Here is an 18,664-nt window from a genome sequence, read left to right on the forward strand (position 1 = left end):
CTGAGAGTGGTAGGACTTTTGGCCTTCCAAACCCAGCATCATGTACAGCATCTAGTGGTTCTAAAAGTTAAGCAGGCCAAACGTCTTAAAAGTTAAAAACTGATGGTTTCTTTAACATATTGGATGTTATTAAATGAAAGTTAAAATTAACATATAGGAACTAGTTGCCCTTTTAAATTGTCTTTTACCACTTACATGTATTAGGAAGAGAGTCATTTGGCAGTGAGTGAAATTAGAATGCAGCCCGTGTGTCACTAGAAAGGAGGATTTTTCCTTCACCCAGAAGGAGGAATTTGACCCTTTGGTTTTGGTGTTTTCATAGGGTTGCTCATCCCCTATGGTGGTAAAATTTGCTGATACACAGAAGGACAAAGAACAGAAGAGAATGGCCCAGCAGCTCCAGCAGCAGATGCAGCAAATCAGCGCAGCATCTGTGTGGGGAAACCTTGCTGGTCTCAATACTCTTGGACCCCAGTATTTAGCAGTGAGTCTTTGTGGTTTGCTTTCTGCAGACTGTGCAAGCTCCCAGCTGTTTCTTCTTCTGCTATCCCCAGCAAACAGACACAATGGCATTTACAACTTTTAGCACACTGAAATTTTATGTAAAAATTCAGGCAATGAAGTGTTCTTTAAGTCGTGCTATTTTCTCTATCTCTCTGGTCACACATCTTTGGTTATATCTTGAGGTTTTGGTTATATCTTGAGTTAAAGTGAAACCATAATTTTCTGATAAAAAGTTTTTTTTAGGAACATCTTATGTCCCTACCCCCAAGGAAAAAAAATTCTTCAGGGACTCTTACCTACAAAATATCTTTTTCTATATCCCTTTCTACCCTGTGTAGAAGGCATCATTAAATACCTTGTTGATTCTCCCTGAAGAGTACGATAAATGTTTTTCTGCTGATTGAGAGATCAGGCATGGACATTATGAAATGAGTATTACAGCTGTATATTTGAGTTTGCTATGTTGTAAATAGATTTCTTTTAATTTGATCTCTTATTGAGTTTAAGTTATACAGTCCAAAAGAGGGGCAGGCTCCACTTTATTATTAAGATTTACTAGGTCTGCAGTATTACAGGAGAATTGCACTGCTTAAACCTTGAAAGGGATGCAGAAAGGACAACATAATTAAAATTGTGCCATCTGTAAATCAGAATGAAAAGGTCATCTGTAAAGCTACCAATGAAGGAAAATAAATGGTGAAACCACTAGATGTATATGAATAGTCAAAAAATATACACATAGGATAATAATAGTCATCCATTTCTCATCCTTTCAAAGATTATTCTCTATGGAAACAACAAAGACAATGATTTCTGCCCCCCAGTACTGAATTTTGACTAATTGGATGCCTCCTGTCTCCGTACTTCTAATATGTTAGAGGAAATCCCAGTTTCCCTGAAGTCCAAAAGTGAAGATGGTTGTTCTATTTCAATAGATCAAATTGTTTCTTAGTGCCAGAACATTGCTTAAAAGTTTAGAAAATTCAGAGAGATTTTAGTCTTCTGCCAAAATGGTAATTCTTTGAAAATGATCTCCATGATACACATTTACTTCTTAGAGAGTTTTAGAGCCTTTTTTTAGGGAACAGTCCCCATCTTGTTCTCATTGCCACATCTAGCAAGTACATTGTGGTTTATGGTGAGAACTATGGTCTCTTTAATTTAGGTGTGACCCCCTCCCTAAGAGCTATTCTCATTTAGGGAAGAAATGAAGGGGACAAATACAGTATGCACAGTCCACCAGCTGGGACTGAACACATTGCCCAAGGATTTAAGAAGACAAAAATGAAGGCATGGGTGCTAATGGGCTGTGTAAGTGATAGTGCATCATCATTCGTTACGAGTTTTTTTCTGGAATATGTGGATTGAACCTGATCTCTATTGGACCAGAGTGGTGGTTTTTAATTTTTTTTGGTGTTGTGGACCCCTTTGAGAACCTGATAAGAATCGTGTACATGTGCATTTTTTTTTTTTTTCTCATTCTGTTTCTGGAGGTTTGTAGATCTCCTGAGCCCTGTGGATTAAAGGGATCTATGATAGAGAAACCAAGTCAGATGGTTGTGGGAAAGGACAACAGGTTGAATAAAGGATCTAGAAACAAGAATACCAATTGTTCATAATGAACAGTGGTTGCACTTGAATGGAGCAAAGGTTTTCAGCAGGTTGGTTAGATGAAGATTATGGTTTACTAAGATACAAAAGAAGATCAAGGTCATGGGGATCCATAAGCTCATGGACAGGTCCTCTTGTTACATTTATTATGGACATCCATTGAAAGAATATGTACACTGAACTGAAGGACTACTTCATCAGTCATTCGGTCATCTGCAACAGTGAAGACCAATTTGGAGGGGAGTAGATAACTGGGCTCGATGGATGTGTAGCATGGGAGAAGTTGATTTAGACATGGGTCTGTTGTGGCTGGTGAAGTGTGATGCTAAGAAATACCCTGAAATAGTGAGATTTTATATTTAAAATAGTTGTTTAAATAGAAATTGGGTATCCAGATGGAAACAATCTGCAAAATAAGATGTGTGGACGTAACTAAGGAGAACTTGGGATAGAGGAAATAGAAATGGCAGGCATCCACCCACAGACACTCACCACAGTCGATTACAGAGCTGCTTGAGTTGAACTTAGTTCCCTGCTCTACTTCTGTCCTCTGCTGTGTTGCATTCTGTTGCCCAAGCACTTGAGCTTGGCTCAGAACTCGATGAGCATTACTGTCTTCTGGGCCAGGGCTTTAGCTGTGTTGTATTATATTGTGCTGTCATAAGCCTTATGTTTCTGTTGTGTTGGCTTGGGTTCTTGTCTTCAACGTTCTTCTCTCTCGGGGCCTCTGCACTCTCGCTTTGCTGTGCTGTAGAGTTATCCCAGATGCAGAACCAGCCCTCACTCTCACTCTTGTTCTGTTTTTTGGTGTAATGTCTAGCTTTATTTGCAGCTCCTTCAGCAGACTGCCTCCTCTGGGAACCTCAACACCCTGAGCAGCCTCCACCCAATGGGAGGTAAGTGTCTCACTGCTGTGGAGGAGCAGCAGCAGCCAGGCCATCAGACCCAGCTAACAGCAGTCTGAGAGTTTGCACCATTTGTGCAGAAACAAATTACTTTCCACTCATGTAAACCTGACATAAAATGAACATCACAGGATTCAACTGCCTTGTCTCTAGAAGGTGACTCTATTAGTCATTTATGCCAGATTGTTCTGGAGTTGTCTACTGCTTCCCACTCCTTTAAGTGTCTGTTGAGGAAGAAGATAGAAACGAGCTGTTAACACCTGCAGACTACCTGAGGCCATTTTGATCAGGAGAAAGTTGCAGGAACTCTTTATTTCCACAATAAAGTGACTTTTTCAGTGACTGAAGAAAAGCCTAAGAAATACTTTCATACAAATGGCTTACCCTGAAGTTGCTAGAATCCAGGCAGTTAGTTTACCTCTGTGTCTTATACATGTTATTTCTTTCATAGGTGAATTACCTTTTGTTGTGGTTAACGTGCATGGAAAAGTTAATTGACAAATACCTGAGTTTATAACAAAATAGAGCTCCACAAACAAACCTGACGCAGGGTCCATCAGAATACTTAGTGGGGGTGGGGGACAGGAGCTCTCGCTGCCCCTTTGGCAGTGGGATAAGGCTAGGCAAGTGCATTTGAAATTGGGGTGGTCTTAGGTGAACTGCGTTTATCATATGAAAAATTTTGATAGTGGTTCACTTTTTCCCAAGGACTGAGAAAGTTGCTAGATTGTAAATTTGTGTTGTAGTTTTTATTCTCATTAATTCTTCCCTCCACCCCTCTGCCTTTCCATCATCTGCTAAATGGTTTGCAACTCATTGTCAGTGCAGTTCAAGTTTCTTCTCCTTTTAATTGTTGCCTAGGTTCTACTTAGAAGTTTTTCCCTCAGTGTTTTTTTCTCTCTTCTGATAACTAATCTGCTATTCAAGTGGTGTGTTTTTTTTATTCTTTGTCCTCTTGCTGTTCTCTCATGTATCCTCCCCTGTCGTTCCTTCCTTTCTGGGTCTCTGCTACATTTTCTGCTTGTTCACCTCCATTTCAAAGAGCACATCCCCTGTGAAGTCTGAGTGAGGGGCTCGGATGCAGTCCCATTCTGTGCCACAGGTGTGAGCATTGTTGTCCTCTTGGACACCTGAACCCATGGTAGAACACTGACCAACCCCCTTTGCTGATTTCCTGCCCATCCTTTTATTAGTACTCACTTGGGGTGGTATGCCATTGGAGTAGATACCTCTTCTCTGAGGAAATGATATCAAGTTTCTTAATGAGTTCAGGGGTATCTGAATCTTTTTGGAGCCCTATAAAGTTGCTTGTAAGGCTTATCTAGAATATTTCCTCTTTGGAACTAGCCTTCCACTGGTGTGAGCTGTTGTTCCAGGAGCGGATAAGGAGGCACTCCGATCTGCTTGCTGATCTCTTGCTTTGGATGTTGCAGGGTTAAATGCAATGCAGTTACAGAATTTGGCTGCCCTAGCTGCTGCCGCTAGTGCTGCTCAGAGCACACCTAGTGGTACCAACGCTCTCACTACATCCAGCAGTCCCCTCAGCGTACTCACCAGTTCAGGTAAGCATGTAGCAGGGGCCAGGGGGCCCTTGTGTGCCTTGGGCAGAATCCCAAGAGAGGGATATGTCATTCTGAGAGCAGTTAATACCCATTTCCAAAGGGGACAGATTATGAACAACAAATTTTTAAATGCCATCTTCTAACTTGAGACATATCTCATAATTTTTAATTTCTTGTAATCATCATTTGTTTTTATGTCCAGCAGGGACAGTTATCAAAATTAGTAACTGAAAACTTTTTTCTAAGACAATAATTAAGTAGTGTCATTCTTGGGCTTTGGTTCCTGCAGAGAAGGCAAGTGTTGGCTTGAGTTTAACTCACAGATTTTTGGTCGCAGGGTCTTCACCGAGCTCCAGTAGTAGCAACTCTGTCAACCCCATTGCCTCCCTTGGAGCCTTGCAGACATTAGCTGGAGCAACAGCAGGCCTCAATGTCAGCTCGTTGGCAGGTGAGAGGCAGCCCATGGATGTCATCAGGCCTTTCTTTGTGCAGGTAGCACATTATAAACAACCCTGGTAAGGGTATTGTTAGAATGATTGAGTAGCCCAGTGAACCAAAAAATAATTATGAATTGTCCTGGCTGGTATGGCTCAGTTAGGTATCATCCTGTGCACCAAAATGTTGCCAGTTCGATCCTCTGTCAGGATTTCTTTTTTAAATATTTAAAAAAAAAAAAAAAAAAGCAGTCATATGAGAACACAGGCACATGTCAGGGTTGTGGGCTTAATATCTGGTAATGGGCATGTAGGAGGCAGCTGATCAATGTATTGCTCACATCTATGTGAGGATCAAGCCCACAACCCAGGCATGTGCCCCTGACTGGAATCGAACCCAGGACCCTTGAGTCCACAGTCCAGCGCTCTATCCATTGAGCCAAACCAGCTAGGGCAACTCTCTCTCAAAATCTTTTACAAAATAATAATGATCATTAGTTAAATCCCACCTCTACCACTAACCAGCTATAACTTTCAACCACCTTTCCAAGGTCATTTTCTTTTTTTTTCTTTTTTTTAAATGTTTATTGATTTCAGAGAGAGGGAAGAGAGAGAGAGAGAGAGAGAAACATCAATGATGAGAGAGAAACATTGATTGGCTGCCTCCTGGATGCCCCATACTGGGGATTGAGCCCACAACCTGAGCATGTGCCCTGACCAGGAATTGAACTGGCGACCTCTTGGTGCATGGATTGATGTTCAACCACTGAACCATACCAGCCAGGCTCCAAGGTCATTTTCTTATCTATGACATGGGAATAGGACACTTTGAGGGTTATTAGGAAGAAGTCAGATGAGCCCTAACCGGTTTGGCTCAGTGGATAGAGCGTCGGCCTGCGGACTGAAGGGTCCCGGGTTCGATTCTGGTCAAGGGCATATACCTTGGTTGCAGGCACATCCCCAGTAGGGGGTGTGCAGGGGGCAGCTGAATGATATTTCTCTCTCATTGATATTTCTAACTCTATCACTCTGCCTTCCTCTCTGTAAAAAAAATCAATAAAAAGTATTTTTAAAAAAGTCAGATGAGAACACAGGTAAAGTGTGAGCACATTGCTCAGTACAGAGTCTGGCACATGGAATAGCCTATATAATAAAAGCCCAGTGACCAAACGGCAGAACAACCGATCGCTATGATGCTCACTGACCACCAGGGGGCAGACGCTCAACACAGGAGCCGCCCCCTGGTGGTCAGTGCGCTACCACAGTGGGAGTGCTGCTTGGCTGACTGGGATGAGCGGCTACTTCCGCTGCAAACTCCAGGCCGACAGGCAGGAACCTGGGCTGTGATCATGGCCTCCTCGCCCCAGGGTCCTCCTCCTCCCACCTCTTCCGGATGCCCGCAGGCCTTGCAGAGCTGACCCCAGTGGCTGGGAGGCGGGTTCGTGGCCGCCGAGGAACTGAGGCCTACTCTGCCTCTCAGTGCTGTTGTCCCTGGGCCCAGCCCCGACCAGGTCTCACGGAGAGGCAGGTGCTCCAGCTCCACGGAAGATGCCAGACCAGGGGGCAGGTGCTCAGAGGGCGGGTCTACAGCCACTCAACTGACTGGGATGAGTGGGGCTCCCACAGTGGGCCTATCTCCTCAGGCCACACCCCCACCAGTGCATGAATCCTATGCACCAGGCCTCTAGTGTTCCATAATGATACTGCTATTGTTAATGATAGAGTTTACCTACATCTTGTCATGGACAACATGTTACCCCCTTTTGTCCCCAATCCTGGGACTCCTCTATTTACCAGATTCCAGCTCTGTGTGAGAAAGTAGCAGGAAAGCTAGAGAAAATGGGGCAAATCATGTGTAAAATGTGTCACTTCTTGCACAGGTTAGAAGAAGGTAATGGGGAGAGCCACATCTGGGTGTGGCATTTTTTAATGTCCCCATTAGCAACAAGGTCTGATGAGTTTCCTGAAGTCTGACCACTCATGGATATTCCTCCTCAGAGTGAAACTAGGAGCAGGATGAAAGGGAGGACTTTGGAATTTTTCCTTGGCGTCAGTTGAGTCTTTCCAATATTGTTAATTCTGTTCTCTCCCCAACCAAGGGATGGCTGCTTTAAATGGTGGCCTGGGCAGCAGTGGCCTTTCCAATGGCACTGGGAGCACCATGGAGGCCCTCACGCAGGCCTACTCGGGGATCCAGCAGTATGCCGCTGCGGCGCTCCCCACTCTGTACAACCAGAATCTGTTGACACAGCAGAGTATTGGTGCTGCTGGAAGCCAGAAGGAAGGTGAGTGCAAAGGGAGGCTGGGGTTTGGCAGGGGTGGTTTCTCCACCTGCACCAGAACTGAATGGCAGGCGAAGGCTAAGAGTCCTTCAGGTGGTCAGACCACCACTTTTCTTTGACGGTGTCAAAGATAAACTGAGAAACTCTTTAAGTGTGACCTGCTTTTGGAATGTTTTCTGGATGTGGCTCAGATCAGAACCTCTGTACACCTTTCTGGGATGGGGCTGCCATTTTTAGATGAAGATAGATGCCGACCTTACTGTGTCTGACACATTTGGCAATTAGGAAGTCTTCCCTGTGGGTTATAAATCTGCCAAAGGCTATCTTCAGGGTTGGTGTTCCTTTTAGCTTTAGCATTTGGTGTTTTCCTCACTTTCTGATCTATGCTTTTCCTAATTGAGGACAGACTGAACACTGATGGGACAAAGAGTTAGGGCCCATGTGTTGATGCAGTGGGAAGTATGTGTTCTGATGGTATTAAGTTCAGGAGAGGCTTTCTAGGCAGTAAGGGGCCTGAAAGTGGTTTATATAACTAGAAAGCCCTGCTGACACCTCTGCTTGCAGTTGTATTATAAGTAGGAGCTGGCAAGGTTGAAGCACTAATGTGGGAAAAAGACAAGTATTCTCTCTTGCCATAACAGCATCCTCCCCTGCTCTGAATCAGGCGCTTAAGTGCCCTAGAATGTGATAATAGGGTAACTGTTGGAACTATGCAGGCAGACAATAAACCAGTAAGAAAACGGGGTATTCCAAATGATGCTCTGAAGAATGATGGATGGGAAAGGGGATGGGGAGTGCCAGGAACACAGCATTTTATATGGAATGTTCGGAGAAGTTCTAAGTTGCCATTTAAGCAGAGGAAGACAAGTGATAGGGACAGAGGAACAGCCAGTGCAAAGGCCCTGAGGCAGCAAGGTTCTTTAATGTGTTTGACAACACCAGGGAGGCCAGGGTGGGGAATTGGCTGCACTGTGGCTGTAATGAAACTCTTGGTTAGAAAATCGTTGAGTGGGAGAGAAAACAAGATGGCGGCATAGGTAAACACCTAAACTGCTGACTCGCACAATTTCAAAACTACAACTAAAAGACAAAACGGACATCATCCAGAACCACAGGAAGGCTGGCTGAGTGGAAATTCTGCAACTAGAAGGAAAGAGAAAAGCACACTGGGACTCGGAGCTGCAGGAGGCAGAGGTACTGAGACGCACACACATGGAGAGGACTGGCAACTGAATGCGCGGCTGGCTTTCTCAACCGGGAGGGAGACAAAAGCTCCCGACTGCACTGAACTCCAGTTCCGGGCGAGACTCTGGGAACCCAGACTCATTTGGGGATAAACTGGACTGTCTGGCAGCGGGCGGAACTCGAGGGCAGCTTTCTCTCAGAGGTGCTTGCAGCGATTACCACCGGACACTGAGACACAGGGGCCTATTAGGGCAGGGCTGATGGGAAACCAATGCTGTCTGCTCTGCCCTGAGACTCCGCCCCATCCACGCTGAGCACAGAGGCTTTTGCAAGCCTTGTCTCATAAGTGTGTCTCCAGCACAGAAGTTCTCCGAGCGTAGACACAGCTGATCCTCACAGCCAATTGGCCTGGAGGTCAATTCCTCCCAGTGATACCAACAACAATCAAGGCTTAACTACAACAAGACTGTGCACACAGCCCACAAAGGGGTGCACCAAGAGTGTCCACCTCAGGTAACTGGGGAGGCTGAGCCACTGGGCCCTGTAGGATACCTAGCACACAAAGCCACTCTCTCAACTCAGAGAAGCAGCCAAAATGCGGAGACAAAGAAACAGACCACAAATGAAAGAAATGGAGGAAAGCAAACAACTGGATATAGAGTTCAAAACTACGGTTATAAGGTTTTTCAAGAATTTTCTACCCTGACCGGTTTGGCTCAGTGGATAGAGTGTTGGCCTGTGGACTGAAGGGTCCCAGGTTCGATTCCAGTCAAGGGCATGTACCTTGGTTGCAGGTACATCCCCAGCAGGGGGCGTGCAGGAGGCAGCTGATCGATGTTTCTCTCTCATCGATGTTTCTGGCTCTCTATCCCTCTCCCTTCCTCTCTGTAAAAAAATCAATAAAATATACTTTTTAAAAAGCCGAAACCGGTTTGGCTCAGTGGATAGAGCGTCAGCCTGCGGACTGAAAGGTCCCGGGTTCGATTCCGGTCAAGGGCATGTACCTTGGTTGCGGGCACATCCCCAGTGGGAGGTGTGCAGGAGGCAGCTGATCGATGTTTCTCTCTCATCGATGTTTCTAGCTCTCTATCCCTCCCCCTTCCTCTCTGTAAAATATCAATAAAATATATTAAAAAAAATAAAAAAGAATTTTCTAGAAAAGGCCGATAAATTTAGCGAGACCCTCAAGGATATGAAAAAGGACCAACTAGAAATTAAATATACACTGATTGAAATAAAAAATATTATACAGAGATCTAACAGCAGACTAGAGGATCGCAAGAATCAAGTCAAAGATTTGAAATACAAAGAAGCAAAAAACACTCAACCGGAAAAGCAAAAAGAAAAAAGAATCCAAAAATATGAAGATAGTGTAAGGAGCCTCTGGGACAACTTCAAGCGTACCAACATCAGAATTATGGGGGTGCCAGAAGAAGAGAGAGAGCAAGATACTGAAAACCTATTTGAAGAAATAATGACTGGTGAAAGAAATAGACTTGCAAGTCCAGGAAGCGCAGAGAACCCCAAACAAAAGGAATCCAGAGGACCACACCAAGACACATCATAATTAAAATGCCATGAGCAAAAGACAAAGAGAGAATATTAAAAGCAGCAAGAGAAAAACAGTTACCTACAAGGGAGCACCCATAGGATTGTCAGCTGATTTCTCAACAGAAACTATGCAGGCCAGATGGTAATGGCAAGAAATATTCAAAGTGGTGAATAGCAAGAACCTACAAGATTACTCTATCCAGCAAAGCTATCATTCAGAATTGAAGGTCAGCTAAAGAGCTTCACAGATAAGAAAAAGCTAAAGAAGTTCATCACCACCAAACCAGTATTATATGAAATGCTAAAAGGTATTCTTTAAGAAGAAGAAGAAGGTAAAGATAAAAATTAGAACAACAAATACATATCAACAAGTGAATCTAAAAATCGAGTTAAAAAAACCTGATGAACAGAATAAACTGGTGAATATAATAGAATCAGGGGCACAGAAAGGGAGTGGACTGACAATTCTTGGGGGGAAATGGGTGTGGGGGGTGCGGGAAGAGACTGGACTAAAATCGTACACCTATGGATGAGGACAGTGGGGGTGGGGGTAAGGGCAGAGTGTGGGGTGGGAACCAGGTGGAGGGGAGCTATGGGGGGAAAAAGAGGAACAATTGTAATAATCTGAACAATAAAGATTTATTAAAAAAAAATCATTGAGTGGTTGGAAGAGGAAAGCATATTCTATTTTTGAGCTCAGTGTTGATCATAGTTTAAAATGTAATTTCTTTTTACTGAGGCACAAGTGACATAAGGTAAAATTCACCTTTTTTTTGTAATATACCTCTATGAGCTTTGATGAATGCATACAGTCATGTAACCACTATCACAGATGTAGAACATCCTATAACCCCCAGAAATTTCCTCATGTCCCTTTGTAGTCATTTCCTGACCCCGCTTCCTGCCTCAATGTATTTGCCGTCCCTGCAGTTTCTAGGCATAATTTTGAAACCTGTTGTGTTTATAATTTCTTCCTCTTTTTCTGTATTTTTCTACAAGCACCTAGTCTCTGGTTTTATGCTCCTCACGCAAGTCTGCCTATTTTATTGTCTCAGCACACCTTCCTCCTACAAGGTCAAATTCTCACATCCCTCAGTAAGACACAGAGCATAGGTAAACATGAGGGAAGGGACCTGTTTCAGTGAATGCCCTTCAGTTCCCTGCTCTGTATTTGGAGAATCTGTTTAGTTCTCCAAATGAATGAATGAATCTCTTGTTTGTTGGGGTTCGGATAGTTTTAACGGGGTTGGTGGGAGGATAAGCATGCTTCACACTGGTATCTTTTCAATCAATGGATGTCTTGAAGGTCCAGAGGGAGCCAACCTGTTCATCTACCACCTGCCCCAGGAATTTGGAGATCAGGACCTGCTGCAGATGTTTATGCCCTTTGGGAATGTTGTGTCTGCCAAGGTTTTTATAGACAAACAGACAAACCTGAGCAAGTGTTTTGGTATGTGGGTTTCTCTTTTGGTGTGTGTGTGTGTTGGGGGGTGATAAGTATTTTTACCACTGAAGAAGAAACGGAAGGGGCTGATAGCAGAAACCTGGGATGGAGTTTGGGTTATTGTTTAACTCAGTCTTCGGCAGATTACGTGACCTCTTTTTGAGAGCGCGCGCGCGCGTGTGTGTGTGTGTGTGTGTGTGTGTGTGTGTGTTTGTTTTCCCCCCACTTCTATAATGGGCTCAATGATTTCTGCCCACATTGTCTCTCCAGAGAATAAAATAAAGCAAAATACTTAAAAGTATTATGTCATTGTCAAAGTGGTACTGTTTAGGAACCTAATTTAAATTTATGTGATATAATTTCCAGAATTCTTTTTCCTGCTGAGGAAAATTGGGATTTGAGGCTAAGCTCATAAGGTCTCCCTCTTGCATAAGGAGGACTGAGAATGTCCTTGCCTGGTTATGTCCCTCACCTAGGTTTCTGCTTGGACACACAGGTTTTGTAAGTTACGACAATCCTGTTTCGGCTCAAGCTGCCATCCAGTCCATGAACGGCTTTCAGATTGGCATGAAGCGGCTTAAAGTGCAGCTCAAACGTTCGAAGAATGACAGCAAGCCCTACTGAGCGTGCTCCCCTCTGAGACTGGAGTGAGGGTCTTCTGGTAAGTTGGGGAGGAGCACCCTTAATGATTCGAAGCCCTAAGGCTGTGTGTTGACAGCCCTGGACCCTGATCCCTGCCACTCTCGCAGGCACAGCTTGCCCTGAAGACTCGGCTACTGCCTTCTGTGGGAGTTCGCTTCGTACAGAGGACAAGTTTGTGCTTTGGTTTCCAGTGTTTTACTTTGGAGTTTAGGTGCCATATCCTGAGTTGTTTTTTTTTTTTTCCCCTTTATTTAAAGTTTGCTGTGTTTGTAACCAGTGTATGTTGAGAAGGACCAACATCAAACCACCCTGGGGGAGGAGAGGGAATGGAGAAACATTAAAGAAGATCAGAACTTGTCCAAAACTACCCTGAGAGAGGACTGAGTGAAAAAAAAACTGACCCCCAGAATGTCCCTGAGTTTGAGAGTGGATGAAATGAGAGCTGCCGTCCAAGAGCTGGGGATGGGAGGGTGGAGCTGGTGGGGTTGGCTTTGAGGAGAGTGAGGGACTTGATGTCCACGGCCCTGCGAGGTGTCAGCGGGAACTCTCCTATAGCTGCTTCTATGGAAGCACTGAGGTTTTGTCCAGGTTTTCTGCCCCTCTTTCCCAAGAAGGGGCTAACAATTCTCTGGAAATAAAACACCCGTTAAATTAGCCTGACATATGCAAAAAGCAGGGAGACATCACCCATTACCAGCTGTTCCAGCCAGCCATTGGTGTAGGGTTGGCCCTGCCAGGCTGGTGGCTGTTAGAAAGAAGCAGCCGGTCAGAGTCAGTTTTAGTTTATTTCAACAGATCATTAGACCATGGCCCCTTTCTTACAGAGTGTCTAGGGAGACACACTGGTTTCCTTCTTTGTAGTTGACCACAGCAAGGAGTGTCATTTCATCCCAAGCCACTGTTTTATCATGAAGGCAGAACCAAGAAGGGCTTACAGTATCTGGCTGAGGGGGCACTTCTCCTGATCAGAGTGATCAAAAGCCATCTATTTGGGGGAGAGGAGCCTGCTTCTTGGTGCATCTGCATCAGAAGGTCCCTTCAAGCTAGAGTACTTAAGTTGCCAGAGGCCAGCCAGCACTTGGTACTTAAAAGAACTAAGCAATCCATGCTTGTCTCCTTGGTTGAGGTGTCCCAGATGTAGTATTTTCATCAAGGCAGCCCCCTCTTCTAAGCACTCCAGCCCTGTCTTCTTCTCTTGGGGACAGAGGAGACAACAGGACGTTTACAGCCTCCATATGGATTTAGTGTTTATTTACCTCAGTATTACCATGTTCATTTTTGTCCACGTGCTTACAGTTAGCTCCCTGCTGCCTCCCATGGGTCTTACTCCAGCTCTTGCCTGTGATCTCCCCAGCCTCTGGGCTGTGCCTCTGCTCCAAGAAATTCTTGGGGGTGGAGAGCCAGGAAGGACATGCTGTTGGGAAATGCACTTGGGCCCAGGTAGTCCTGTTAGGATATGACTTTTAATCCAGGCCAGTGACTGGGTCCCTGGGATCTTAAATTTCACAAACATCAGTCCTGACCCCTAGCAGCAGAGATGAGATCAAAGGGGTTGGTTTGCTAATAAGTTGGGTGGGTACTCTCTCCTTGTCATGCTGTCCATTTGGGTCACAGACAGGGATTGACCATCTTGCTGTTGTACAAATATTTGGTGGTGGGTTATCCCACTGAAGCTGGGACAGCTGTTCCCTTCTCATAGTGATAACTTGGGTCTGTTGTCCTCTAAGAAACGTGAACACACTTTTTAAGCTGAACCACGTAAACTTGAATTCTGCGCACTGGGTGAAATGTGTCCTGTGTTTCAAGGATAAAACTGTTCCAAAGGCTTCCAGGGTCATGATGGGATTTTTTAAATAAATGCAAAAAATAAAAATAAAAAAGAAAAAAGAAAAAAAAAATGCTAGGTTGGGGAGGCGCTGTTCTGAATCCCAACCGGCCGGAATTAAGAATGTTGTTTCTATTTTTATAGAAGTTTTATACAGCTCCGGGGTGGAGAATATTTATTACCTAAATTATATCTCTGGAAAAGGCCAGGATTTTGTAGAATCCAGAATGTGATTGTTATACACACAGGGTGCTGTGTATGATTGAAACTACTGACTTTCTGTAGCCTGTTTGCAGCCCAGCTAATCTGCCAGAGGGGGAGGAATTAATGCTGTGAATTGGCGGAGGAGAGAACTGTGCTCTCCAGGGTGCTGTGGTGCTGTGATCACTAACCTTCTGTTCTGTCTTCCTCCTTGGCCATCGTGGGGTTTTCCAAATCCCAGAAGTCCACTCCGTTCCCACTTTTTCCCCCTCTCACTCCTCCCCCATTTCACCATTATTGTCCACAGATTTGTCCTGGGCTCTTGAGACAGTCGGAAACCCCTTTCCAAACAACATGAAAGGCAAAGGTGTGATCAGCCTGCCTTTGACACCACACCCTGAGCTTTCCGACCTGCTTGTGGGTGTTCTTTTCTAAAAGGAGCGCTTGCCCCAGCAGGGTCCTGGGCTGCCGTGGGGGCCAGCGGGTGAGACTCGGCACTTCTGTCCGTTCTTTTCTTTCCTGCCCAGTGAGTTAGCGCAGCAGCACTGCCCTCGAGCACAGTTTTCTCCCCAGGCCAAAGATGGTTTTGTGAAGAAGCTGCTCCCCTACAAGTCTCCCAGTGTGAAAGGGTTCAGCTCAGAGAGTGGAGACTCGCAGTCAAGTCTTAAGCAATCTTTTGCTGTTGTGTGGGGATTTCACTTACATAAATGTGTTTTATCATGTAGTTTTGTTTCCTACTTGGGTTTCATCATGAAATTGATTTGCCTTGAATACATCCAGACACTGTTCCCTGGGTCCCACATAAGTGACCAGGGCCTGCGTGGAAGCTAAGAGCTTGGATTTCTGGCAACAAAGGGCCATCCCTATAGGATTGAGGAGAAATCCTGGCCCGCTCCCCTAAAGAATTCTCCCACCCCAGGCTTCTTTCTCCCTGGGTCTTTAACAGGGAGCTGGAGAGGTCGAGGGTCTACTCCACCAGAGATCTCAGACGTGTTTGGATGCTTCGGGGGAAATCCAAGCCTTAGTTTCCCTTCTGTCTCTGGCAATTGGATGTTTTCTTGGTGTCCTCCATGTCCTTTTTGACTTTTCCCTGTGTCCATTGTTAGCATGTGCAAAAGTTCCCTGTCATTGCCCAGCCCCTGCCCCGCCCGCCTCCTCATTTCAGGGCTGTACACAGTGAGTGTTCCTGTTCTCTCTCTCTTTGTTTGGATGTATTGCTCTGTGTAACTCAGTGGGTCTCCCTCTTTCTGGTTTGTTTTTTTTTCTAGATTCCTGCCGTTTGTTCATCGTTGTGCCTAAAGCATGTCGATGTGGCGTCAAGTACATCGTCCAAATCCCTGTCTCTTCAGCTTCTCTGATGCTTGAACTCTCACCTTTGACCTTGTGTTTGACCTTTGATGCTGATGTGTATTTTTATTATGTTTGTTTCTTTTCTTTGTTTTTTCTTTTTTCTTTCCTTTTTTTTCTTTTGTGCTGCCAAATTGGTTTTGCTAGAACGACTGCTGAAGGGGAAATATTTAAACTTGCATTTGAATATAAAAAAAATCTATTTTTCTAGAACTTCATAAGATAACCACTTGATTTTGTGATTCCAATTCTTTGTAATTGTCTTCAGAGCAGCCCTACTAGCACATACCGCGTAGTGTTTGTATTTCTGTGAACACACAGCCAGTCCGTTTCTAGGCTTTGTTTCTGTGTGCTTAGTTTTAAAGACAACTTTGAAGTAAACAATGAAATAAAAGATGTCACTGAAACCTTTGAGGCTCCTGAGCACATTTTGCTGATACAGTTTGTGGGGCTTGAGGAGACCGCATGTGTTTATTTTTGTTTTCTAAGTTCTCACTGCAGAAAACACCTGAACCCCTTTTCTTTTTGACAGCAGGCTGCAGCCCCAGCCAGCCCTGTTCCTTTTGGGGCTCTTTCTGCAGCCACTTGCAGGGAGCCTTCAGATCCCTCTGGCCCCTCCCCGGCCACTGTCCCTATCCATGCTTGTTCCTACAGTCTCCACAGCAAAATGTGATGCTTTGATATTTTTTTTGTTTTTGTTTTTGTATTGTTTTTGTGCTTTTGTTTGGAATTTTTTCCTTTCCTACTAAGATTATGCCCAGAAAAAACAAGTTTTGCATGTTTCCTGCTGTTTCTTCACACCTTCTTATATATCACCTTCACCTCTCTGTTTTCTATAGTTTGTGCAAAAACTGACCGATTTAAAAGGGTTTCAAAGAAGCTGTTTTAAGTTGTTGTGGGGTTGATTATTTTTTTCAAGATTGTATTGTTTTATTTTGAAGTGGCAACTTTCTCCTCTATTGCCCTTAGAGCGTTTGCCTGTGCACTTAGACTGTCGCCTCATGTGGCCTCCAGGCCTCAGCAGGGCCTCCAGAAGGCTGGCTGCTCTGCTCAGAGATGGGTTAGGAGGGTGCCTGAGAGGCACAGGAACAGAGGTAGAATCCAGAAGGTGGCTGCGGGTGGGCAGGAGGCTTAGCGCATTAGGGGTAGTGAGCATCTCTCAGCCCAGAGAAAGGAGGGTGCTCTTGACCACTCAGAGGAGGCCATCTGTGCACTAAGCGGCAATACACCTGCCAGCGCTTTTCCTAGGTGACAAGCACAATACTACAGTCTTCACACTGTTTACAGCCCTGGCCACCAGCCACCCCACACTGGCTCTTCACCACAGCTCTGCTCTTGCTTATTAGCTAGTGAGATGGGGTAAGGGCAGGGGTTTGTTTTTTAAAATTGGGTGAAGAGCCAAATAGCTACTGTCCCCGGGTGCCAGGCAAACCAGCTCCTTGGTTCCCTGAAGGGAACTTGCCCTCCTCTCTGTGGCACCATCAGCCTCAGGGTCTTAGGGGCTTGAGTCAGAATGTGAATGGCGGGGGAAGAGCCAGGGGAGATGAGGGGTCACAGGATGATCTGTGGAGGTAAGAGGTTGCAGAGAGAGGAGTTTGTGATAGATCCCACCCAGAGAAGAACTAAGCTGCTGGTGGGCCCGAGAGCTGGGCAGCAGGAGTGCCCGGGGAAGGGTGGAGAGGGAGGGCTAGCCGAGGGATGGGGGAGGGGGTGGGGAAGGTAGAAGCACTGTTAGCATCATCCATGCTGGGGTTGATGAAGGAAGGGATCCCAGCAGAATTTCTGGTCTGGGACCCAGCGGGTTGCCTAGTATTATGCTTGAGGCCATTCTTACTAGAAGGAAAGGGCGGCCACGTGGAGGCCCAGTGTATGGTAGACTGCTTAATTTCCTGGAAGGGGCGAGTGGATGGAAGGAGGCCAGGAACCCCAGCCTGAGCAAACTGCCGTGCACCCTACAGTCTGACTGCACAGAGCCGCCTCTGTTGGCAGAAGGCGCTGAGGCTCCCCTTCCTGTGTATTCAGAATCCGTGTTTGCCAATATATTTTGCTTTTAATTCCAAGAGGAGCTCTGGGAAAACCTGTGGATAAAACCAAATGCCAAACGTTGGACGTTTCCTTTTCTTTTTCTCTCTGATTGTTTTAATTGTTCTGTGGTGGTTTTAATGGATTTGAGACCCTGGAGCGGCAGCTGCCTTTCTGATTTCCAGCTGCTTTTTGTGAATAATTTAAAAAGAAAAAAAAAAGAATCTTTACATTTTGGAGACAAACCTGTGTGAGTTTTTTATTGGTACAAACGTTGTATTTAACACTAGGGGTTTTGTACAGTTTTTTGCCTTTTCTACTAGAAAACAATGTAAAGTGATTTCACAATGTGAAGAGAAAAAATTGCCACTATGACCAAACGCACAGTCTGTTCTGCAGCAACAACGGGATTCAATCAACTCAAAGTCGTGATTCAGCCGTAGAAATGCTTTTCCTTTACCTTGTTTGAGCTTTTCCTTTCTTCCCTGTTTTGATTTGCAAAAGAAAATGTCTTTTTTGTGTGAACTTGTGTTGTACTATGTAGAAAATTATGGATTTTACTTTAATGGTTTAAAAAAAAAAAAAAAAAGGCAAGAGGAGCCCTTGTCGCTCTTCTGACCTGATCACAGTTTGTGTAGTGGATTAAAAAGAAAAAAAAAAATTGTTAAAAGTTTGGAGCAAGGGAGTATGTGTTTAAAAGGAATCTCCTTTTTTTGTGTGTTTTTCCTTTTGTCCCAATGGGGAACCTAAATCTGTTTTAATTGCACAGACACACGGACAAAAAGTCATTTTGTATCTGCCAAGTGTGGTACCTTCCTTTGTTTATTTGCTATTAAACTGTTTGAGAAGAACTGGTGTTGTCTTCAGAGTTATTGATTGTTGGGGCGGGCAGTGGGTTTAGGGGGTTGTTGGCGTTCCTGGGCAGGGGTTGGGTGCCCTGATAAGGTTTCATTTTGATGTACCTGTATTCGACCAAACCTACCAAAGCTCCTGAAAGGAGGTAATCTGCCCAGAAAATTGCCTTTTCCATCACCCTCTCTTTTTTTGCAACATCCTTGCTGATATGGATGTGCCTTAAAATTTTTGGGGCATCCTTAATTTTTATGCTTTTCTATTCCCAGTAGTGCTGCCACACTGCAGAGTGGGCCC

The 18,664-nt window shown here is 44.8% G+C and overlaps 1 protein-coding gene across 11 annotated transcripts in view; it reads left to right on the top strand.

The window, feature by feature from the left end:
- CELF1 (CUGBP Elav-like family member 1) overlaps positions 1–18,364 on the top strand; it is an 81,520-nt gene extending 63,156 nt beyond the window's left edge. For 4 of the 11 annotated variants that reach the window (XM_080688617.1, XM_080688615.1, XM_080688610.1 and 1 more), the window contains 8 exons: positions 323–484; positions 2,936–3,011; positions 4,454–4,582; positions 4,920–5,030; positions 7,116–7,301; positions 11,341–11,484; positions 11,975–12,139; positions 15,415–18,364. In XM_080688617.1, the coding sequence (XP_080544743.1) occupies positions 323–484; positions 2,936–3,011; positions 4,454–4,582; positions 4,920–5,030; positions 7,116–7,301; positions 11,341–11,484; positions 11,975–12,102 (936 nt within the window). In that variant the 3' untranslated portion in view covers positions 12,103–12,139; positions 15,415–18,364. Of the gene's footprint in view, positions 1–322; positions 485–2,935; positions 3,012–4,453; positions 4,583–4,919; positions 5,031–7,115; positions 7,302–11,340; positions 11,485–11,974; positions 13,982–15,414 lie in introns of those variants that run through there. The other 7 variants (XM_080688619.1, XM_080688611.1, XM_080688616.1 and 4 more) reach the window with 5 other exon arrangements.
- Positions 18,365–18,664: the final 300 nt, after the last annotated feature.

The sequence above is a fragment of the Plecotus auritus genome (assembly GCF_963455305.1).
Source record: "Plecotus auritus genome assembly, chromosome: 9".
NCBI lineage: Eukaryota > Metazoa > Chordata > Mammalia > Chiroptera > Vespertilionidae > Plecotus > Plecotus auritus.